Consider the following 25,986-nt stretch of genomic DNA (forward strand, 5'->3'; position numbering starts at 1 on the left):
CCCATAGAATGGGTTCTCTATTCTATTCCATTGGTCTAAATGTCCGTTATTGTGCTAGTACCAGGCTGTTTTGAGAACAGTGGCTTTGTAATACAGCTTGAAATCTAGTCTTTTTTTTTTAAAATTCGAGATGAATTTTTGGAGAGTTCTTTCTAGGTCTCCAAAATATGCCATTGGTATTTTAATGGGGAGTGCATTAAATCTATAGAATGCTTTGGGTAGTATGGACATTTTAATGATGTTGATTCTACCAATCCATGAATATGCATGTTCTTCCATTTGTTTACATCTTCCTCTATCTCTTTTTTCAATGTCCTGTAGTTTTCCGTGTATAGATCTTTTACCTCCTTAGGAAATAGATCCAAGCCTTGGTAAATATAGTTCTTGCACATTTCTCATGCCTTTAAAAATAATCAAGAAATCTTGAAAAAAAAACTCATGGTCTCAAAAAATAAAGATGTAATGTTTTATATTCCTATCACTTACCCTCACTTCTTTACTTACCAATACCTGCAATATACAGTGTAGTGAGTGGTATATACAAAAGGCATTTGGGATTATAAGAATTTGTGACTTCTTACAGCATAGGGTTGCTCTCTAACAGAGTCTGTCAGGGCTCATCAAATAAACTCCTTTCTTACTCTTATGAAGGTCTGGATCTCTAGAACTACAAAGAAAAACCTCTGGTGCTTTATGTAGTCTTCCTTTCCCTCCTTTTCATTCACCAAGCAAATATATTGACTAGCTACTATGATGCCCAATGCATGCTGGGATAGACCCCAGAAATAGACACAAACTCCACTTGGTTGTAAAGGAGAGAGACAAATAAACAATTTTAATAGTGTGTGAAACTTTTCTGAAAGCGCATGCCCTATGGAATATAGAAAAGAAAAAATGATCCTGACAAAACAAGAAAACAGGCAGCCATCTCAGAGGTACTGACTTGCATATGTCTAAAGAGATGAGTAAGCCTTAGATGAAACGGAAGAGGTGGGAGAAAGGAGGAAGGTGTCACCAAAAGGAATGGCATATGCAAAGAGATGAAAGTACTCTGTAGAGGCCATAAAGGCTTTGCATGGAGTCACACATGGATGTAACCAGGGAACATGAAGTTATTCTACATAGTTTAGTGTTGCAGGATCAGATGATATAAATGAAAGAGGGCTGAGGGAGAGTGATAAGGCAGAAAGAAGTCAGTGTGTGAACAGCTTTCTTTGCTATGCTACCGTGCTTGAATTCAGGAGGAAGGTTACAGGGAGCCACTAAGTGATTTTAACAAGTGAAGTCACAAAGTCAGATTTTCATGACAAGAAATCCAATCTGAAAGCACTGTGGAGATTAAACTGACTAATCTATTTTGGAGGTTTGGGGGTTGAGGTTATGAAGACCAAAGATCAGAGAGAAGGCTATACATGTACAGAAGGCTATACATGTACAGTTCTTTTTTCCTCTATGTACATGTATAGAAGCTAATACATGTACATAGAGGAAAAAAAAACTGAATTAAATGAGTGGCAACTAGAATGGAGAGACAATATATTCTAAATCCTATATAAGCCTAATATGGTAAGGGTCTGACCATTTATTCAAAGTTTTGAACAGTTGCTATGATGTGCACTGGCCATGAGAGGGTAAATGCCCCCACTGTTTTGGTCTAGCTGATCAGGACTCGGTGAAATGGGCCAAACATACCCTAGAGCTCTCCTGTGGTTCCTCTCTGGCCCCAATTGTGCACTATAATGGGGTCTCTCAGCCTGGCCTGCACCCTCTCACAATCTGGGACCCTTGGGACCCCTTTTGTCAAAGAGTTGGTTTCGGGCCAATCCCCACAGGCCAGACCGAGGGACCCCACTGGTGCATGAATCCGTGCACTGGGCCTCTAGTGTGTGTGTGTGTGTGTGTGTGTGTGTGTGTGTGTGATGACAGAATTTAGTATGTAATTTATAATATAGATAATACATGTAATATAGGTAATACATGTGATCACCTCACTTTTCATTATTATTTATGTTTTTATCGTGTATGTTTTTAGAGACAGAAGGGAGAGAGAAACAGTGATGAGAGAGAAACATTAATCAGTTGCCTCCTGCATGCCTCCTACTGGGGATTGAGCCCAAAAGCCCAGCATGTGCCCTGACCAGGAATCAAACCTTGCTTCCTGGTGCATGGGTCAATGCTCAATCCACTGACCCACACCAGCCCGACATCATCTTACTTTTTAAAGAAAATTCTACAAGCTCAAAGAAAGGTTGAAAAATGCCTTATGTTACTATACTAGTAGATGTTACATGTCTTAAAAAAGAGTAGGCATTAAATAAATTGACTTAAATAAGATATTATATAGCATTATAAAACTACTAGAAGCCTGATGCATGAAGATTCATGCAAAAATGATCCTTTCTTTCCCTGGCTGCTGGCACTGCCTTTCTGCTCCAGCCCGAAGCCGCCTCTTTCCACTCAGGTCCTGCCTTCCCAAGTGGCCCTGAGCAGCTGGGATGGTAAGGAATGCTCCAGGCTGCTCGATACATGCATATGCAAATCAACCTGCCATCTTTGTTGGGTTAATTTGCATACTCACTCCTGATTGGCTGGTGGGTGTCACATAGGTATGGTAAATTTGCATTTTTTCTCTTTTATTGTAGATATGTAACCATATAGAAATGTATAAAATCAGAATATTATTTCTATTATATTTTTCCAGCAAGCCTTTAATAAGACTTACATCACAGTAATACAGATCTTTATTGGGAACACATTCAGTAGGAGCAGCCAGAGCTAAGTCTACAATCAGGGCAGGGCTTTCTGGACCAGATCCTGAACAGAAAAAGTTAAAGCAGAAGCCAGATCTGAGAGCATATAAAATAATTTAAAACTCTTAACCAAGATTAAGATATAAATTTCTGATGAATGAAGTAATAAAAGATTTTCATTAAGTATATGAAACTTCTTTAGTTTTTCTTTGATCTCCAGAGTCTTTTGTCTAGAGCACATGTGTCAAACACAAGGCCCGCGGGCCAAATCCGTCCCGCCAGGCCTTGCAATGTGGCCCGCACCGCGCTGTCATCACTGCACTCCGCTGCGTTTCCATCATAATGACAGTTTATGACTGTTCAGTAAACCATTCGGCCCGCGATTTAGGCTGGATTTTAGATTTTGGCCCCTTCTCTGAATGAGTTCAACACCCCTAGTCTAGAGCATTCATTTAGTTCCCAGGAATACAAGCATATTAATTTGTAGATCAAAAATCTAACCAAGCTACTTCATCTAAACAAATATCCCCCACACCACTTCATGAAAGAAAATAAAAAACTCCATCAATCTAACTTCATTATAAATAAAACTAGAGGCCTGGTGCATGAAATTTGTGCACTAGTGCGGTCCCTAGGCCTGGCCGGCGATTGAAGCATGAGCATCTGGCAAGGAAGAGCAGGTCCCAGCTGACCTCTGAGCCCTGAGCAGCACCGGGGCCCCTGGGTCTCCACGCACCCCCCTTCGCCTAAGTCATGGCGCCTGAGTCCCCATGTGGAGATGTGGTGAATGAAGCCAGACACTGTGGGTTGAAGTGCAGCGTGGGCCTCTGGGTCACTCAGCGGCGGTGCATGGAAGCCAGGCAGGGAGTGCGTTCTCTCCTGGCTGGCCTCGCAGACCAGCTCCTGCATGAACCCATAGAGAGCCCAATCAGCCCCTGAGGTTCTGATGGCTATGGTCCAGCTCATCTCAAAGAGGCCACACGGGTATATGGTGGGCTCCTCACAGGTGCCCAGCACCTGAACATGGGGGCTTCCTCAGCACACAAGCCATGGCAGAATGGGTAGCAGGAGTGAGAGTGAGCTCGGTGCACACCCCGCATCTTCATCCCCATCACCCCTGCCCCCAGGTAGCGAGTGGTCGCAGTACATTGCCAATGCCCACCATGTCCGTGCTGTCACCTGGTGGTCAGCACATGTCACAGTGAGCAGTCGAACTCCTGGTCAAGATGGCAATTTACATATTAGGCTTTTATTATTGAGAATACGTCAGACAAACATTCTTAAGGCAAATGAGTTACTGATGAATTTCAGATTTACTGAGCTATTGATCTCCTTTGATCTCTTAGCCCCCTCATTCACACCCTGGTGGGTGGCTGGGCACATTAGACCAGTCAGAGCTTCTAGGCCAGTCACATGAAACCATAAGCATTTTTGTCTAATGCCTCAGTGTGCCTTGTATTATCATTTTAAAATATGTTTCTAAAAATGGTTGGTAAGCCATTGGATATAAGCAAAACTCCAAACTCAAGAAAAATATGTCACCCCATCAATAGCCTCTTTTAACACAGAATTTTAGTCATAAAATTTTTAAAAGCAAAAGGATGTAAGCCTCCAAATTTTCATTCTACTCAAATTCAAAGATAAAACTTACTTTTAACTTGAGTATCATCCAGTGTTTTGTATTCTGTACTCTTAATTGCTAATTCCACGCCATATCCAGATAAGTACATTTTCCGTGAACTTGGTTTCTGTTCAAACATGTTGATTTAAAAAAAAAAGAGAGAGAGAAAATACTCTAATATCTTGTTTTCATTTTAGTATAACTGTGTTTTAGCATATTAGAGTAAATTACTAATAAACATATTTAAATCTCTATAAAAATTACTTGGGGGATATTTACACTCTCTCTAGACAGTCTATCAAGGTACAAATATTTGGCTGATGACAACTTTCTTAGTTTTTAAAAGTTTTGTCATGACTATACTGTTTTCTCTTTTATGATGAAAGTATCTTATATTTTCTTATTTTACTCTAGTACCTTCCCCTCTCCCCAATGAGTTAATTAACAAGCATCTAATACAATCAAGTGTCAATAAAACCGTACTGTTTTGGGGAACCACAGGAGATTTGCTAAATCAGCAAGTGGCATTCATTTGCTAGTTTTCTAGATGTAGAACAACTAGAGTGTTGCCAAAAGCAAATACTGGAAAGTACAGACAAAGGAGACAAAAACAAAACAAAACAAAACAACTCAGTGCCTTGAACAACCTGATTAAATTTTTCTCCATTGTTTCTCAATGACTGAAATATACCAAATGCCACAAAAAATATTTTTTAAAAATATTTTTAATGAGTTTATACAGAGAGGAAGAGAGAGGGATAGAAAGCTAGAAACATAGATGAGAGAGAAACATCGATCAGCTGCTTCTTGCACACCCCCTACTAGGGATGTGCCCACAACCAAGGTACATGCCCTTGACCAGAATCGAACCTGGGATCTTTTAGTCTGCAGGCCGATGTTCTATCCACTGAGCCAAACTGGTTTCGGCACAAATTTTTATCCATTCTTGCAATAAAGGGTAACAATTGCCTAAAACTGAGTTATCTGAAGAATTTAAAATCAGAATTTTGGTATCCCATTTCCCCCTTCCAATTAAGGACAAATATTAAATGTACTTTATCAAGGAAGAGAAGTCACCATCTTTTTTCTAAAGGTAAGCAAGCTGAATGCATATACATAATATTGTTGAAAATGTCCAAGTTTCTTTATAGAAACTGAAATTCTTATCAGTTGTGCTACAATCATTATAATTTGGCATATTCTTTTAAAGGTTAGGAAACCAGTTTAACCTAGCACTCACAAAGTTCCTTGAAAATGTTCTGTCTTTGCTTAATTCAGGTTTGCATAGGGGTAATTTTGCAACCCTAAAAATGACAGAGAAAGAGGCAGAAATTGGAAGGAAGGAGAATCTTACAAGCATATTATTCTTTTCATTCTCTTTTTTCCCCTCTGAAGTTCTTCCCCAGTTTTAAAAAAATAGTAAATATATCACCAGAGTAACTATTCCTGGACTGTTCTATTTCAAAATAAGAGGATGTAAGAATTAGCGTCAGATATGCAGACAAGTATCTAATACTGCTGCCCACACTAAAATTTAATTTGCTAATTTTTCAGGCATATGCTATAATGAAAGATAGCATAAGAAAACTAGGTTGTTTATAATTATAGTAATCTGACAAAGTTGAAAACCTTTGGAAGTCTTTTCAATTTTATACAGCTCAATTTAAAAATACATTGTGACTATCCACCCACAAAGACAATCAGTTGGTGGCTAAGTGAACCAAAGCTTTAAGTCTACATACTTTCTTATAGTTTATAAAAGAAATATAATTTCACATAACCAATTTCCATTATAAGTTCTGGGGTATTATTAGTTCCTCAGTTATAAAGATAAATGTTTATTAAATCTATATTTACTTTCTCCATATGAAAATGTATTAATATAAAATTGAATTATAGTTTAATAAATTCAGATTTGTAAACCAAAAATGCTCATAGGCTAAATTAACTAGTGAAAAAAAAATCTGTATTCTATTTCTTCTTTCCACACAAAAATGTATCTGTTCAAAAAGTATCATAAATAAATCTATTTTTATTAAGATTACATGTTGATTAGACTGACAATATAACTATTTTGATTGCACAATATTTCAGTTATTAAATAGAAGGCTATAATTTGATGTTTCAAAGTGCCCAGAGAGTTTCAGTATTATAAAGTAGCCAGTATGATTTTGCAGAAGTATACTTAATAGTCATATTCTTCAAAGAATAAGTAGGGACACTGATTCTCAATAGATGAGCATACCTTCTGGGGCCATATTAGAATCCCTTGGGAGACATTGTTTTAAAAAAATATATATGTTTATCTTTTTCAATCTCCAACTTTCATTCCTGTTTTGATATAATTGACATATAACACTATGTAAGTTATACAACATAATGTTTTGATCTATGTATATGTATATTATGAAATGATCACATTAAGTTTAGTTAACATCCATACCCCACATACGGTTGTTTATTCTTGTGATGAGACTTTTAAGATCTATTCTCTTAGCAACTTTATAATATATAATACATTATTGTTAACTATAGTCACCATGCTGTACATTGCATTTCCAGAATTTGTTTCCCTTATAATTGGCAATTACTTGGATTTGATACAAAAAATAAAGGCAATAAAAGCAAAAGTAAACAAGGGAAACTACATCAAACTAAAATCCTTTGCATAGCAAAGAAAACTAACAAAATAAGGCAACCTATGCAATAGGGAAAAATATTTGCAAATCATATATCTGATAAGGGGTTAATATCCAAAACATATAAGGAACTCATGCAACTCAATAGCAAAACAACAAAAATCCCAGTCCAATTCAGGCAAAGGACCTGAATAGACATTTTTCTAAAGGAAACGTGCAAATAGCCAACAGGTACATGAAAAAATGCTCATATCACTAGTTATCAGGAAAATGTTAATCAAAACTACAATGAGATATCACAACAGCTTTTAGGGTGGCAGTTATTAAAAAAAAAGATACAAGCCGAAACCAGTTTGGCTCAGTGGTAGAGCGTTGGTCTGCGGACAGAAGGGTCCCAAGTTCGATTCCAGTCAGGGGCATGTACGTTGGTTGCAGGCACATCCCCGGTGGGGGGTGTGCAAGAGGCAGCTGGTCGGTGTTTCTCTCTCATCGATGTTTCTAGCTCTCTGTCTCTCTCCCTTCCTCTCTGTAAAAAATCAATAAAATAAAAAAAAGATACAAGTTTTGGTGAGGATGTAGAACAAAGGGAACCCATGTGCACTGTTGGAAATAGAAATTGCTGTTGCCAGTATAGAAAAGAGTATAATGGTTCCTCAAACAATTACAAATAGAGCTAAATAGAACTCTCATAAACTCCAGCAATTCTACTTGTGAGTATATACAACAAGGAAGTGAAAGCACTGTCTAGGAAAGATATATGCAACTCCATGTTTACTGCAGCATTACTTAAAATAGCCAAATGTGTGAACAATCTACTTGTCCATCAATGGGTGAATGTATAAAGAAAATGTAGTGTGAGTATAAAATGGAATATTATTCAGCCTTAAAAAAGAATGAAATCTTGCCATTTGGGACAACATGAATGGTCGGAACATGAGGGTATTGTGCTAGTGTGATAGTTGTGTCAGTTTTAAAAAATCTTAAAATTACATTCCTAATGGAACTTATTATGTAAAATCTAGTAAGACAATGAAATAATCTTAAATAAAACAAACATGTACCTGAATATAATGACGAAGAACATACAGAATTTCTCCATTTTGAGCTTTTTCAGACAATACTGTGTGAAATTTACCAAATGATCTGGTACCCATTTCTGCATAGAGAATAATCACTGGTAAATTCTCTTTATTTGTAGGAAATTTATGATCCCCTTCAAAAAGATAAGGTCTGGGCCTGAAATGGAAAAAAACAAACAAACACAGAAAACCCCACAGAAATTTTTAAAAGAACTTAAAGTAAAGAGCATATGAGAAATACATCATGACACTTTATAATTTACTAGAGGCCTGATGCATAAAATTCATGCAAGAGTGAAATTTCTTTCCCCTGACTGTCAGCACTGGCTTTTCTCTGGCACCCAGGACCTGGGCTTCCCTCATAGCACTGGCTTCGCCTGGAAGGTCATCTGGTCTAATTAGCATATTATGCTTTAATTATTATAGATAGGAATATAAATATATACTCCTCACACATATATTATCACAGAAAAAGAATTTAAATTTCCTGTGGTACTTTGTGCACATAACTTCTAAGTGACAGAAAAAAAAGCAATTTGGTTAACCCAAAATTGAATATGAGAAGTATTTTCTTTTCCGACAAGGTACACTGTCTTTAATCACTAACATATAATAGCAACATAATTATCAATTAAATAAAATTTATACTTTTCTTCAATTAAGATGTGATTTTTATTATTATAGCTCACATTTCATTTTCAACTATTTAAAAAACAAAAGCATTATATCATACAAAGATTGTTAGTACTTAATATAGGGTGGGCCGAAGCCGGTTTGGCTCAGTGGTAGAGCATTGGTCTGCGGACTGAAAGGTCCCAGGTTCAATTCCGGTCAAGGGTATGAACCTGAGTTGCGGGCACATCCCCAGTGGGGGGTGTGCAAGAGGCAGCTGGTCGATGTTTCTCTCTCATCAACATTTCTAGCTCTCTCTCTCCCTTCCTCTCTGTGAAAAATCAATAAAATACATTAAAAAATATATATATATGTAGGGTGGGACGAAAGTAGGTTTACAGTTGTAAATACTTGAAACAGAGTTGATTCTTGAATTATTAATTCCTAGGGACCTGTTGCAGGAATATTCCTGCAAGACTTCTGGCGGGCTTCCCTCCCACCACCGCCACTTCTCCCACCCCCCACCTCTCCTGCTGCTGTGGGCGGGGTGAGGCAGGATGGGCAGGGACCTCTCATGCCACTGCTGTGCACCCTGCCCCACCCAACACCTCCACTATCTACGACCATGTGCATGCCGCCCCTGCACCCCGCCCCACACTCGCTGCCAGTGCCTTCCCTCCAGCAGCTACAGCCGCCTTGCTTTCCACTTTCCCTCCCTCTTCCTTCCATGCTGTATTCAGTCTTCATTCCTCCCTCCCTCAAATTAAATACAAATTAACTGCCATATTTGTTGGGTTAATTTGCATAATTACTGTTTGGCTTGCGGGTGTAACAGAGTGATGGTTAATTTGCATATTACTATATTATTAGGTAGGATAGTATTATTTTCCACACAAATAAGTGTAAACTTACTTTTCCCCCACCCTATATAAGTAACAATTCATTAAATCCTCAAGCAAAATTAAAGAAACATGAAAAAACATGAAAAAGAGCCCTGGCCAGTGTGACTATTTGATTGAGCATTGTCCCCATGTTCTAAAAGGTCACAGGTTTGATTCCCAGTCAGGGCACATGCCCAGGTTGGGGGCTCAATCCATAGTCGGGATGCATGCAAGAGGTATCCAATCGATGTTTTCTGCCTCACATCAATATCTGTCTGTCTGTATGTCTGCCCCTCTTCTTTCTCTAACAACAACAACAAAAAAGTCATTAAAAACAAATTTTTTAAAAATTTAAGAAGTGAAAAAGAGTCTTGGCCAGTGTGGCTCAGTTGGTTAGGGCACATGCCCTAGTTGTGGGTTCAATCCCCAGTATGGTAGCATATGGGAGGCAAGTGATAGATGTTTCTCTCCCACATTAATGTTTCTCTCTCCCTCTTCCTCTTCTTTCTTCTCTCTCTAAAATCAATAAAAACATGTCCTCAGGTGAAGATTAAAAAAATAAAAGTAAAAAAGAATCTTAAACTAGATGAAATTATTAAAATCTTTCTCTTGCCCTAGCCGGTTTTGCTCAGTGGTAGAGCATTGGTCTGTGGACCAAAGGGCATGTACCTTGGTTGAAGATTCCTCCCCTGCCTGGGCCCTGGTCGAGGCTTGTAGAGGAGGCAATCGATTGATGTGTTTCTCTCACATCCATGTTTCTCTCTGTCTTTCCCTCTCTCTTCCACTTTTCCTAAAAGTCAATTGAAAATGTCCTCTGGTAAGGATTAACAAACAAGCAAACAAACAAAATATTTCTCATTAATTTCAACTGATGATAAGTTTGAACTCGTATGAGACTAAGTTAAATGGCTTATCATTGAAAATTTGGTTTTGCCGAAACTGGTTTGGCTCAGTGGATAGAGCATCATCAGCCTGCGGACTGAAGGGTCCCCGGTTCAATTCCGGTTAAGGGCATGTACCTTGGTTGTGGGCACATCCCCAGGAGGGGGGTGCAAGAGGCAGCTGATCCATGACTCTCTCATAGATGTTCTAACTATCTCTCTTCCTTCCTCTCTGTAAAAAATTAATATATTTTTAAAAAATTGAGTTTTATCAAATCAGTACTATAGAAGTCTATTTAGTAATTTTTAAAAAATATATTATTTATTAGTTTTAGAAAGAAAGCAAAGGGAGGGGGGGTGGGAGAGACAGACATTGATTTGTTGTTCCACTTAGTTATGCATTTATTAGTTGCTACTTATATGTGCCCTGAACAGCGATTAAACCCACAACCTCAGCCTATCAGGGTGACACTCTAACCAACTGAGCTACCTGGCCAGGACATACTTAGTAATTTATATAGGGTATCTTACATTGGAAATTAGTATGAAAGAATGTTTTCAAATGATTTACAATTGTTGATAACTGGAAAGGCTGCAAATAAAACAATGCTAGTATATCAATCTTGAAGTTGAATATAAAAGAAAAATTAACTCATATAGAAACTGTTCACAAATCATTACAGAAAATGCCTTCCTATACACATATACACATACCTTCCAAAGTCTGTTTCTATGATTAATTCAGGAACTGCTGAGATATAACACAGGTTAAGGAAACTTAATCCACAGCTATAGAGAATTACTGGGTAAGAGAGAAAATAATCTTTTTTTTAAAAATGTTTTTATTGATTTTTTTAGAGAGAGAAACACTGATGAGAAAGATTAACTGGCTGCCTCCTGCATGCCCCCACCAGGCACTGAGGATCCAGCCCACAACCCAGGCATTTGCCCCAACCAGCAACAGGATGATGTTCAACCAACTGAGCCACATTGGTTGGGCGAAAATAGTCTTTAAATCTGAAGAGATTACATTAAAAAATGTAAATTTTCATTTATTAAATTCACTAAGATTATAAAGGGAATAACACGAATTAGCAGTGGCAAAAATGTTAATGTAGTGCCTAAGGTTCACAGAAAAAAGGTCCATATAAATCCATAGGCTCCATTTGTTTATGGTTTCTATAAAACATATCTCATATTTTATGGCATTCTTGTATAATTTATACTCTAAAGTCAAAAGCTAGTTAACACAAAATACTGAAAATACTTAGATATTTTAGAAAAGGACTCACACTCCCAGCTCATATATATTCAGTTTTTCAATATATACATATTCTTTAAAATATTGATATATCTTAGAATAATAACATTTTGTATTATAAGAAATTTAGACTATTTTGACCCTCAATCCTTTTCATAAAGCAGTTCTTTCACTAGAGGCTTTCATTAATTTACCTTGAAGTAGCCTTCTTCAGCAGCTTTTTAATCTCATTAATTTTACAGGTGTATTTCTTATGGATAACCACAAATGCATCACAACCATCTGGTGGTGGCTCATCAGCTGCAATCTAAGATTTAAAAGATTATATTTAGCTACAGTAATTCATAATTACAATATGATTTTAAAAACTCACATTACTTTGATTATAATAACTCATCAACTACTATTAAGTTATTGCTCTAATTAAAGTAAAAAATATCTATATGCAGGCAGAATTAAATATTTTAACAGAATCAACTTTACAGTAGAAATATATGTTTCAAAGAAGTTGAAAGTTACATCAAATTAAAATTTTCTATACAGTTCATTTTAATGGTGATCTGTCCTCATAAAATCCTTTATCCCAAATAACTGTAAAATTATATATCAAGTAGAGGCCTGGTGCATGGAATTGTGCACATTGGAAGGAAATAAATTAAGAAGGTGGCTGGCGGGGCGGGACCAGTGAGATGGGCTGGACATGCCCTGGAGCCAACCTCCCGTGGCCCCTCACTGGCTGGCTGCACCTGGGGCGGCACAGGGACTCAAAGGGCATCTGCGGAGTGAGCAGGGTTCCTCCGGTAGGTGGGGTCCCTTAGCCTGGCCTGCAGGGATTGGTCCAAAACTGGCAGTCCAACATCCCCCAAAGGGTCCTGGATTGTGTAAGGGTACTTTGCAAAGTTACTATTGCTTGGAAGCTCCTGCATTAAGTGTCTGCCCCTTAGTGGTCAGTGCATGTCATAGCTACCAGCTGGTCAGCTGGTTGGTCACTTAGCCTTTTATATAGATGAATTATATTATAATCAATGATAACAATAACAATATAATCAATAATAAGCTATGGAACCAGATATGATAGGTGTATAGATCCTTTTGAATGAAAGATATTCACCTAAAATAGATTCATGTACATTGCTAGCATGCTTCTTTGTCATAGATAGCTTAAGAATTTTTACATACCTGTTGAAACATCTGAATAGTAGGAGAGTATGCTCTTATAGAGAAAGCAAACTTTAAGAGATTGATATGTAAATTGTCTAAGAATTGACCAGCTTTCTTCAGGATTAAGTTATAATAAGAATAACTTGACTCTATAAAAACAATGCAAAAAGAAAGAATGTTAATATTTTGTATTCAACACATTGGCACATCTCTCTCACTGTAATGCTAAATTAATATCAAATAATCATAAATTTTTTATTGTTTAAAGTATTACATATGTCTCCTTTTTACCAGATTAACGCCCCCCCAGCTACTCCCACCCCCAAGGGCAGGCCCCCACCACCCCAGTGTCTGTGTCGATTGGTTATGCTAATATGCAAGCATACACGTCCTTTGGTTATCTCTAACCCTTTTTCACCTGCCTCTTGTCTCTGGATCTATTTTTGTTCATCAGCTAATCCTATCTCCTTTAAAAAATATATATTTTTATTGATTTTTTACAGAGAGGAAAGGAGAAGGATAGAAAGTTAGAAACATCGATGAGAAACATTGATTCAGCTGCCTCCTGCACATTCCCTACTGGGGATGTGCCTGCAACCAAGGTACATGCTCTTGACCAGAATCGAACCCAGGACCCTTCAGTCAGCAGGCCAATGCTCTATCCACTGAGCCAAACTGGCCAGGGCTAATCCTATATTTTTAAATATTTTTTATTGTTGATAATATTATAGATGTCTCCCTCTTAAAGCTCTTATCACCTCATAGAATACTTAGCTGTTTTGCTGCCTTCTGCACTGTAATATGGCGTTTCAAATAACATGTCACATTTATTTATCTTTATATTCCCTGTATCTAAAGCAATGCCCAGCTTCTCTTGACTCAAATAATTATAAATAATGAATTGAAGTAAACATTTTTTGAGAGAGCAAATTACTTGTTTTTGGAAAGATTTCAGTTTAAGATATTATCAAAGGCATGTCTGCTCTATTTTTTAAACCTAGCTCATGAATAAAATTGTTGAACTTCACCATCACATGAGCCAAATAGTCTCCAGTAAATGAACACTTAAAACATTTTAAACTGTTCTTTACCTTACATTTATAAAATAATAAAATAACAAACTATTTAATTACTGTAGTAAGATGCTTTCTCTAAGTCTAAAAGGTTAAAGAATTCCCTCTTGAGGGATTCCATGTTAATATCATTTATTATATTCTTTGTAGAGACAGGAAAATAACCATTCTTTAAAATAATTGGTAACCTTTTAGCCTCTGCTGCTAAAACCTAAGTTCAATTTATTAAATCTAGTAACTTTCCCTTGGAAACACACTAACATAATGAACACTTGTTCATTCTAAAGATACATGTATATATAGAAATATAATCTCATATATATTTAATGTTTAACTCCATTTTCTAGACAGTGAAATGAAAGCATAATAATTTCCTTGATTTTTGATGGAAAGTATTAAAAATCTCTTGAAAAGTTTGAGTATTTTGGCAAAAAAAAAAATCAATATTACTATATGCAAAACTAACACTATTTCAAATCTATGTAAAATGCAAAACAATTAAAAAATTATATTTCTTCTTGATTATAATGCATTATGCAAACATTGCTAATTAGTTACTAGTGGCCTGGTGCACAAAATTTGTGCACGGGGGTGGGGGGTTTCCCTCAGCCCAGCCTGAACTCTCTCCAATCGAACATCCCTCTCACAATCTGGGACCGTTGGCTCCTAACTGCTCACCTGCCTGTCTGCCTGAACACCCCTAACTTCCTCTGCCTGCCTGTCTGATAGCCCCCTAACCTCTGTGCCTGCCTGCCTGCCTGATTGACCCTAACTGCCCTCCCCTGCTGGCCTGATCTCACCCCCAAATGCTCTCCCCTGCCAGCCTGATCTTGCCCCCCACTGCCCTCTCTACCTCAGCCCCCACCACCATGGCTTTGTCTGGAAGGAAGTTGGATGTCTGGAAAATGGGCGGTCAACCCAGTCTAATTAGCATGTTACCCTTTTATTAGTATAGATTGATTATATAGGATAGGATTGCTTAAATGGGAGGAAAAGCTTTTTTCAGCAGGAGGAGATATTCTTGGCAGACAAAAATACATCCTGATATCTGGACTGATAGCCAGCCATATGCATCATACTGTGAAACCAGTCATTAAAAATTGAACTACTTTCTTACACCTTACACCAACAGCTGTTGTTGGTAACCTTTTAAAACCCCTCCTCAGCTCCCACCTTAGGTTCTGCCTTTGCAGTTCACCCAGATTTTGTTCTGATTGGTTGGTTTCTATGCCAGGCAGTGCCAAAAGCTCTGCCTCTTAGGCAACCAATGGCCTCAGTTACCCAGATTTGGTTCTGATGGTCCATCTCTATGCCAGTCAGAGTCAAAGTTCTGCCTCCTAGGCAGTCATTGGTTCCTCACACTTCCCCCAGGTTTGGTTCTGATTGGTCAGTTTCTATGCCAGGCAGCATCTCCAGGCTTATCTCCGGGCCTGATCAGAGAGGCAGGGCTGATCAGCAGCCCTGGCGGAGGCTCAGAGAGAAAAAGAGGCATGGCTGCTGGCTAGGCCCGGAGAGAAAAAGAGAGGCAAGGTCTGATCAGCTGCCATGGAGGCTACGGATCAGACCCGGCTTCTCTCTCCAGGCCTCTCACAGGGCCTGATCGGCAGCCTCCTCAGCAGTTAGCGCTGGGTCGCCTGCTGGCATCAGTGCTGGGTTGCCACAGCTGACTTCTGGTCAGTGAAGCCTTCGGTCTTTACAGACCATGGGTTTTTATATATTAGGATTTTTTAAAATTGATTTTTAGAGAGAGAGAGAGGGAGGGAGAGAGGAAGGGAAAAAGGGCAAGAGGGGAAAAGAGAGAGACATTGATGTGTGAGAGAAACACTGATCAGTTGCTCTTATACATGCCCAACCAGGGATCAAACCCTAAATCTAGGATGTGCCCTGATCAGAAATAAAACCTACAACCTTTTGGTATATAGGATAATGCTCCAACCAAATGATCTATCTGGCCAGGGCTGAGCTTTCTTATAATAAAGAATTAAAGCTTTAAAATTTTGGAAATAGATGCTTGAAACAGTTTTCATTAAAACATTTCAAACTTAATATTCAGATTTATTAACCCCATTAAGCAAGTGTGTATATAAATACAAATCTTACCAGTTAAAATATACACATGACATACCTCTTTGCTTATAAATTGCTAATTCTTTTACGGTGTCCAAAAACTGCCAAAATTTTTCATTACTTTCTTCTGCCATAAATTCACTATTAAAAAATAAAAGCAATCAGTTAATAAATGAAAATAAAAACCCACCTATCATCTATCTCTCCTCCCACCTCTCTCTCTCTTTAGTAAACTTTAACATGTAATATAAATGGAAAGTATTTAAGACATCAAACACAGTTGCAGACGAACTAATTCTTGTGAATCTGAGATGGTTACTAAATGGAGAAAAGGAGGTCGACAAAACCGATTAATTCATCAACATAAACATGGCAAGCATATAAAATTCTTTTTCATTTTAAATATTTACTAAGTTGATTGGGGTGACACTGATCAACATGAAGCATAGAAATTCAAAACATTAAGTAACTTCAAAATAATTCTTGTTATTAATGGTGTCCAACTCACAATGGCATAAAAAAAAGAAGATAAAAATAGAGGAAACAACTGGAACACTAAACAGAATATACCTGAAAAGAGCAAAGATGCTACAAAACCTTAAGTTAAGTGGGGAGCAACACTTACTACCTAACTGACTTGACCAAATAACTGCAAACATGCTCATAGTGTGCAATCATAGGAAAAAGACTTCTTCCATATGCCAGAATTTATACATCTAAGCATGAACCTGCAAAGTGACTACCTTAAGAAAATATTCACTTATACTCATTTACTCAATATATATCACCGCTCTAAGCACTTTTGAAACTATTCTGGAATTACTTTCAGGAGCAAAATGCCAGTAACCCATCATTAATCTCAAAGAAGTAAATATCCTTGAGAGACATCTAAATCAGCTCCTCACCTTCCAAAAGATATTATCTTTGGTCAAAGTTTTAAAAAGAGAAAAACCAAAGTAATCTTGAGAAAGAAGAACAAAGCTAGAGGTATCATTCTGCCTGATTTCAAACTATATTACAAAGTTATAATAATCAAAACAGTACGGTATTGGCATAAAAACAGACAAACAGATCAATGGACCAGAACTGAGAGCCCCAAAATAAACCCAGGTATATACAGGGGTAGGCAAAAGTAGATTTACAGTTGTATGTTAAACAGTTTATTCTTATATTATTATTATTATATTATTTATATTACAACTGTAAACCTACTTTTGCCCACCCTTGTATGGTAAGCTAACTTATGACAAAGGAGCTAAGCAAAAGAAAAACAGTTTCTTCAATTAGTGGTGCTAGGACAACTTAACAGCCACTCACAAGAGAATGAAACTGGATCACTGTTTTACCTCATAAACAGAAACTGACTGAAATAGATTAAAGACTTGAACATAAAACATGAAACCATAAAACTCCTAAAAAATAAAAAACCCATGGGCTGTAGGCTCCTTACCATTGATCTTGTTGATTTTTTTGGATTTGATACTAAAAGCAAAGGCAACAAAAGTAAAAATAAACACGTGAGACTACATCAAATTAAAAATCTATACAACAAAGGAAATAATCAACAAAATGAAAAGGCAATCTACTGAATGGGAGAAAATATTTGCAAATCATGTATCTGATAAGGGGTTAATACATAAAATATATTAATAATTCATACAACTCCACATTAAAAACAACAAGAAATCCAATTAAAAAATGGTCAGAGGATCTGATAGGCATTTTTTCCAAAAAAATACAGATGATCAATAGGAACGTGAAAAGGTGCTTAACTTGACTAATCACCAGGAAAATGCAAATCAAAACCACAATGGGATACCACCTCACACCTGTTATACAATTGCTATCGTTAAACAGATGAGAGATAAATATTGGCAAGGACATGGAGAAAAAACCCTTGTACAAGGTTGGTGGGATGAAATCAGTGCAGCCACTATGGAAAAGAGCATGGCAGTTGCTCAAAAACTGAAAAAGAGAAATACTACGAGATCTCGAATGTCCACTTTTGGGTAAACAAAGGAAACAAAAACATTAACTCAAAAAAATATATGCACCCTTATATTCACTGCAGCATTATTTACAATAGCCAGTTGTCCACAGATGGATGAATGGATGAAGAAATTGTGGTATATATGTGCAATGAAAAATTATTAAGCAATAAGAAAAAGAAGGTGCCCAGCAGGTGTGCTCAGTGGTTGGATGTCCACCCATGAACCAAGTCAAGGTTCAATTCCTGGTCAGGGCACATACTCAGACTGTCCACTCGATCCCCAATAGGGGGCGTGCAGGAGGCAACCAATCAATTATACTCTCTCATCTTAGATGTTTCTGTCCTCTCCCTCTCTCTTTCTCTCTCTGAATATCATTACAAAAATAAAAAAAAAAAGTAAAAAGAGAGAAACCAAGATGGCAGCATAAGGTACCTACAAAACTACAACTAAAAGACAAAACGACTATCACCCAGAACCATAGGAAAGCTGGCAGAGTAGAAGTTCTACAACTAGAAGGAAAGAAAAAACCTCATTGAGACTGTGTAGGACACATGTGTCAAACACAAGGCCCGCGGGCCAAATCCGTCCCGCCAGGCCTTGCAATGTGGCCCGCACCGCGCTGTCATCACTGCACTCCACTGCGTTTCCATCACAATGACAGTTTATGACTGTTCAGTAAACCATTCGGCCCGCGATTTAGGCTGGATTTTAGATTTTGGCCCTTTCCCTGATTGAGTTCGACACCCCTAGTGTAGGAGGTGTAGAGACGAGGAAAAGCAGAGGTACGGAGGTGCGAGAATCAGGATGGCAACTGGGTGCACTGTTTTTTTTCAATTTGAAGGGAGATACAAGCTACCTACTGCTCTGAACTCGTTTCCAGCTAGACTCTGGGGACCCAGACTCCAATGGGGAGAAACTGGACTGTCTGGCATAGGGTTGGAAAGTGAGGGTGGCTTTCTCACAGATGTGCATGCAGGAATCATTTACCGCGCTGGGGCGCAGGACCCAGGGATACAGAAACATGAAGGTACAGAGACGGCTGACTGGCAGCCATCGCTGTTTGCCATGCCCTAGTGATTCCCTGAGACCTTATCCCATCCAATTTACAAACCCACCTGAGCTGTGTGCAGCAGCTTTTGCATATGAATGGTGTGCCCTTTCACGGTTTAACCTAACAAACTGCAGCTGGGTCAGGCTGCTCCAAAACTTCCAAACCCCAAACTAAGAGGAGAAATCTGCAGATCTCGCTGTAGCTCCTGCTGGGTGGTCTCACACAGTAGCTGAATTGCACCTCCTTGGAGATCCAGGAGCCAGTGAACCTAGTGATCAGTGTGAGACGACACCAGATTTCAACTCCTCACATACATAAGTGACACACTCAAAAGGCAGACTCAGTGAACACCAAAGCCCCATTGAAGCAAGTCCTGCCCCATACGCGTGTCTCCAGCACAGTTCTTCCGTTACAGACACAGTTGATCCTCACAGCCAATTGGCCTGGAGGTCAATTCCTCCAACACCAATAAAGGCTTAATTACAATAAGACTGTGCACCCAGCCTACAAAGGGGTGCACCAAGAGTGTCCACCTCAGGTGATAGGGAAGGCTGAGCCACTAGGCCCTATAGGTCACCTACCACACAAAGCTACTCCATCAACACAGGGAAGCAGCCAAAATGTGGAGACAAAGAAACATGTTATGGATAGAAGAAATGGAGGAAAGCTACTGGAGATAGAGTTCAAAACCACAGTTATAAGGTTACTCAAGAATCTTCTAGAAACTGCCAAGGAACTTAGTGAGACCTTCAAGGATCTTAATGAGAATGCCTAAAAAAAAAAAAAAGACAAGAAAAGGATGAGTCAGAAATTAAGCATACACTGTCTGAAATAAAGAATAATATACAGAAATCTAGAGGACCCCAAGAATCAAACCAAATATTTGAAATATGAGGAAGCAAAAAACACCCAACTAGAAAAACAAAATGAAAAAAGAACCCAAAAATATAGAGATAGTGTAAGAAGCCTCTAGGACAACTTCAAGGGTACCAACATCCGAATTATAGGGGTGCCAGAAGAAGAGAGATAAAAATATTGAAAATCTGTTAGAAGAAATAATGACAGAAAACTTTCCCTATCTGGTGAAAGAAATAGACTTACAAGTCCAGGAAGTGCACAGAACCCCAAACAAGAGGAATCCAAAGAGGACCACACCAAGACACATCATCATTAAAATGCCAAGGGCAAAAGAAAGAATCTTGAAAGCAGCAAGAGAAAAACAGCTAGTTACCTACAAGGGAGTCTCCATATGCCTGTCAGCTGATTTCTCAACAGAAACTACGCAGGCTAGAAGGGAGTGGCAAGAAATATTCAAAGTGATGAACAGCAAGAACTTATAACCAAGATTACTCTACCTAGCAAAGCTATCATTGAGAATTGAAGGTAGATAAAGAGCTTCACAGATAAGAAAAAGCTAAATGAGTTCATCACCACCAAACCAGGATTATATGAAATGCTGAAGGGTATTCGTTAAGAAGAGGAAGAAGAAGAAAAAGGTAAAGATAAAAATTATGAACAACAAAGTGACAACAAATACATATCAACAAGTGAATTTAAGAATCATGTCAATAAAAAATCTGATGAACAGAATAAACTGGTGAACATAATAGAATCAGGGGCATAGAAAGGGGGTGGACTGACAATTCTTGGGGAAAGGGGGTGTGAGGAGTGCGGAAAGAGATTGAACAAAAACCTTACACCCTATGGATGAGTACAGTGGCAGGGGCGGGGGGGGGGGGGCGGGTAGAGAGGTTAAAGTCATGGGGTGAAGGGGAGCTCTGGTAGGGGGGAAGAGGAACATTTGTAATAATCTGAATATTTATTTAAAAAATTAATCACAGTGTTTACTAAATGCCAGGCTTTTTATGTGTTTTATACATATGGCTTATTAAATTTTTTAAACAAAAAATAAAAATAAAAAGAAATTCTGCTATTTATTACAGTCTGGCTGGACCGTTAGGGCACTATGCTAAATTAACTCAGAGAAAGACAAATATTGTAAGACCTCATTTATGTGTAAAATTTCTGCTCACCCAAATAGAGAATAGATGGAGAAGGGCAGGTGAGTGAAATGGATGAAGTTGGTCAAAAGGTATAAACTTTCAGCTATAAAATAATTCAAGGGATGTAATGTACAGCATGGTGACTGTAATTACTATTGAACTTTCATATTGAAAACTGTGGAGAGATCTTAAAAGTCTTCATCACAAGAAAGAATGTTGTAACCATGACCTGTTAACTAGACTCATAGTGGTGATCACAATACATACAAACAGCAAATCCTTATGCTGCACAGCTGAAACTAATGGAATGCTAAATGTCAATTATAAAAAAAAACTCATTTAGTTTCTTACATATGCATTGTGATGTGGGGCAATGGATTCTCATTTAAGGACAATAAGCTCTCGTTTGGGTGAAATGACAAAAGTAATTTGCATTAAAACTTCATGTTGGCTAAAGAACGTTAAAATTCGGTTATTTGGAATACCAAGAACAAAACTGAATAGCAACAAGTTTTGTTTGTGCACAGCAAATGACACCTTGTGAGCTAATACCAAGAGAGGAGATTCGGAAAGAAGAACGTGGGAAGCGTCTTGTGCACAGGAGACCTACCTGGGTGCTTCAGATCTTTGAAAGAACTGCCCACGTTAACTGAAGGGCTTGCAGTAAAAGCTACACTCCATTACCCATTCTCTTTTTCCCTTTCCTAAATGTTAAGAAATTCCATGCCGAAACCGGTTTGGCTCAGTGGATAGAGTAGGGGTGTCGAACTCAATCAGAGAAGGGGCCAAAATCTAAAATCCAGCCTAAATCTCGGGCCGAATGGTTTACTGAACAGTCATAAACTGTCATTGTGATGGAAGCGGTGCGGGCCACATTGCAAGGCCTGGCGGGACGGATTTGGCCCGCGGGCCTTGTGTTTGACACATGTGCCCTATAGAGTTTCTAAAATTAAAAATTTTACAGATTTTGAGTTTGTCTATTTCCTGGCCTTATTTGACAGTCTGTTTGTTTGTGTCTTCTTCGTGGTAGTAACTTACTAAAATCATTGATTTTTTTTGTTGTTTATTTGTTTTTATAAGATAAAATGCTGACTTATTTTTGGCACACAAAAAGAATATTGAGTATAGTATTGTGGGATAGAGAATCAGCCTGCAGACTGAAAGGTTCCATGTTCGATCCCGGTCAAGAGCATGTACCGTAGTTGTGGGCACATCCCCAGTAGGGGGTGTGCAGGAGGCAGCTGGTCGATGCTTCTCTCTCATCGATGTTTCTAACTCTCTATCCTTCTTTCCCTTCCTTTCTGTAAAAAAAAAAATCAATAAAATATATATATTTAAAATTTTTCTAAAAAAAAAAAAAAATCCAAACGCATTAAACAAAAATCCCGAAATTTTTAAAATTCGAGGGCGAGGCAAAGTAGGAACCGCGGGTGGGGGGTGGAGGGAAGGAATTGCAAATGATGCTGCGCGGGGCCGCGGGAGGAGGTGATGCTCCGAGGGCCCCGAGCGGCGGTGCCCGGGCGGCTCCGGGAAGCCGTCCGGCCCCAGCTTCCCGGCCCCGCCGCTCCTCCCTCCGCGGGCCCCGCGCACCCACCTGGCTTCCAGCAGCAGCGGGGTCTCCGGCCACTTGGCGGCCAAGCGAGCCGTCACCGCCTTGGACGCGGAGGCCGTCCCGGAGCGGAGCAGCGGGAGCCACAGCATCGCGTAGCCCAGGAGCCGCAGCAGCCGCCCCGCGCCGCCGGCCGCCTTCCCCATGACGCGTAGAGGGGACGTTCGAGAGCGGTTCGAACCCGGAGCCGAAAGCCCGCAGCAGCCGCCACGCTTCGGCCGGCTCCTCCCGGCGCGCCGGCACCCACTTCCGGTGGGGGGAGCTCGCGTCCGTTACTCGGGCCCGGGGCTTGGCGGGTGCGGGGCGCATGCGCGGCGGGTCTCCCGGGCGGGCCGACTCCGAGGGACGTGAGCCACGTACGTGTTGTTGGCGAAGCTGGAATGCGGAGCCGCTTGGCTGATGCTCAGGCAGGTCCGTGGCGGGCTCCCCCCGATAGAAGACAGACAGGCTGTGGGACCCGAGGCGGGGAGACTGGCTCCCCGAGACAGAGCTGGGATCCTGGCCAACTCCGGCTGGCTGGACATGCCAAAATCTGGAGCCAGCGTGGATATTTATCCACATGGACACATGCGGGGAAAGCAGGCCCATCGACATGCAAGCGCCTACCTCGCGGTTTCTCGAATTTCATTGCAGATGAGAGCCACCTGGTAGAGCTTCTAGAAAGCTGCAAACCCACACCGCACCTCGCACCGTGGCAAGTGATTCTCCGGGATTGAGATTTTTGAGCATCAATAGTATTTAACACTCCCCTGCCGCCACTCCTCCAGGGATTGGAGTGCTGTAGTCATGTTGGAAAACCAGGGACATAACAGAGGGTTTGTTGAAACACAGGGTGCTGGGCCTCGTTTCAGGGTTTCTGATTCAGTAGGTCTTGGGGGGGGGGGGGGGGTGTCTCAGAATGTGCATTTCACGTCTAATAAGTTTCCAAGGAGCTGCTGATACTGATGACTGGGGTCCATGCTTCTAGCCTTTTTACTCAAAAGTAGTCTACAGACCAGCATTACCCGTAACCTCATTAGAAATGCAGAATCTCAGATCCCACCCCAGACCTACTGAATCTGAATCCCCAGATGAATGGGAACCCCAGGTGATATTTGTTCACATTAAAGTTTGAGAAGAGGGACAGGTGAAATGCATAGAAAACTGATAGTTGCTTTTGTTATTAGCAACCCAAATTACATATACTGTGATTAAGTTTAAAAAATATATATATATATATATATATATATATATATATATATATATTATTGATTTCAGAGAGGACTGGAGGAGAGAGAGATAGAAAAATCAATGATGAGAGAGAATCATGGATGGACTGCCTTCTGCACGCCCCCACACTGGGGATCAAGCCCACAACCCAGAGATGTGCCCTGAATGAAATCAAACCGGGACCTCCTGGTTCATAGCTTGATGCTCAACACTGAGAAACTTCAGCGGGACTGTGATTAGGTCTTGATTTCAATAGAGGACTGGCTGACCTCAAAGCTCATGAATTTTACTACATCCGTTTCAAAGACAAAACTTGCAACAGAGTTAACTGGTTTTCCAGTACATATGATTCTTCAAGCAAAGTACTTAAGGTTTTTTGTTTTGTTTTATTTATTTTTAATTTATCTTTATTGATTTCAGAGAGGTCGGAAGAGGAAAAGAGAGATAGAAACTTCAATGATGAGAATCATTGATTGGCTGCTTCCTGCAAGTCCCCTATAGGGGATCAAGCCCGCAACCCAGGCATGTGCCCTTGACTGGAATCAAACCTGGGACCCTTCAGTCCACAAGTTGATGCTCTACTAGGATCCACTGAGCCAAACCAGCTAAGGCTTGTTTTGTTTGTTTGTTTGTTTGTTTGTGTGTGTGTGTGTGTTTTAACTGAGTGGAAGTAAAGCCTCAATATTCTGACTTCTAGTCAGGAACGATACTTTTCCTATTCAGAAGTTAGTAAACTTGTTATAAATATTAAAAAACATGGTAAAGAGAAGCAGCAGCTGGGAAAAATCAAAATTGATCCATCCCCCGACCCCTTATTTCTCTACCCTATAGGAGATTGATCTCTGGAAGCTGCCAAAAACGTTTGCACTTCACTTTTACATTTCCTCTGATGTGCTTAGAATATACCTTTCCTTAGAAAACCTTGCCCTGGAAATTCTAGTCAGATCTCACTTCCCAAGCTTAGCCTTCATTTCTGGCTTCTCCTACTTGATATGATCCATCCCTCCTTTAAATTCTCAGAAGCTCTTTGTTTTAACTGTCAAATACCACTTATAATTCTCACTTTAGAATTTGAATACAGTACTTATTTACTTCTCTGACTAGAGATGGTGTGATCCCCAAAGGCTCATACCTTATTCATTTTTAGCCTCCTTTGCAGAACCTAGCACAGTACATGTATTGGGGCTCAATAAATATTGAAGAGTCCTTGCTTTATGGATAGATAGGCAGAAAGCTAAAGCAGACGAGAAAGGAGTTTCATTTCTATCCATAGAGCATAACAGAAAAATGTGTTATGAATTTTTCACAAGCATTTGCTTTAATTAATTCCTTATTTCCACTTATTTTTGGACTTAATATTTTACTGAAATTTTGGGATGAAGGACCCAAAATATTTGCAGTGAATATAAATGTTAGCATTTATCTGATGGGTTGCAAATCTTTAAGAAATGACTTTCCTATCAAAAGTCACATAAAAAGCCCCGGCTGGTGTGGCTTAGTTGGTTGGAGCATCATCCTGTCTACCCAAGGGTCATGGGTTCATTTCCCAGTCAGGACACATACCCAGTCATGGTATATGGGAAGCAACTCATTGTCATTTTTCTCTCATATCAATGTTTCTCTTTCTCTCACACATTGATGTTTCTTCATCTTCCTCTCTTCCTCTCTTTCTGAATTAGTGGAGGCATATCCTTGGGTGTGGATTAAAAATAAATAAATAAAAACAAAACAGAAATGAAAACAAAAATGTCACACAAATACACTGTTTTTTTTAAATGTTCATTTTAAAATCTAATTTTTTTTGTTAATCCTCACCTGAAAAATATCTCACCTGAGGATATTTTTCCATTGATTTTTAGAGAACGGAAAGGAGGGGAGAGACAGAAACATCAATGTGAAAGAGACATTGATTGGTTACTGGATTGAGTCTGCAACCAAGGTACATGCCCTTAACTGGAAATTCAACCCAGGACTCTATCCACTGAGCCAAACCAGCTAGCACATTATTAAAGGGCACTACTAAAGCATAAGTTAATATATATTCCAGGATATTTGAATTTAGAATAGTGAGGAATGTATATTCCTCTTTTAAAGACAA

At 39.2% G+C, this 25,986-nt stretch overlaps 1 protein-coding gene across 1 annotated transcript in view; it reads right to left on the reverse strand.

Moving 5' to 3' along the window:
* UGGT2 (UDP-glucose glycoprotein glucosyltransferase 2) overlaps positions 1-22,946 on the reverse strand; it is a 145,272-nt gene extending 122,326 nt beyond the window's left edge. The window contains exons 1-6 of the mRNA XM_036458874.2: positions 22,665-22,946; positions 16,084-16,166; positions 12,904-13,034; positions 11,919-12,031; positions 8,072-8,246; positions 4,402-4,498 (exon numbers count right to left, since the gene is read on the reverse strand). Of these exons, the coding sequence (XP_036314767.1) occupies positions 4,402-4,498; positions 8,072-8,246; positions 11,919-12,031; positions 12,904-13,034; positions 16,084-16,166; positions 22,665-22,825 (760 nt within the window). The 5' untranslated portion in view covers positions 22,826-22,946. The remainder of the gene's footprint in view (positions 1-4,401; positions 4,499-8,071; positions 8,247-11,918; positions 12,032-12,903; positions 13,035-16,083; positions 16,167-22,664) is intronic.
* Positions 22,947-25,986: the final 3,040 nt, after the last annotated feature.

The sequence above is a fragment of the Pipistrellus kuhlii genome, unplaced genomic scaffold (assembly GCF_014108245.1).
Source record: "Pipistrellus kuhlii isolate mPipKuh1 unplaced genomic scaffold, mPipKuh1.p scaffold_m20_p_3, whole genome shotgun sequence".
NCBI lineage: Eukaryota > Metazoa > Chordata > Mammalia > Chiroptera > Vespertilionidae > Pipistrellus > Pipistrellus kuhlii.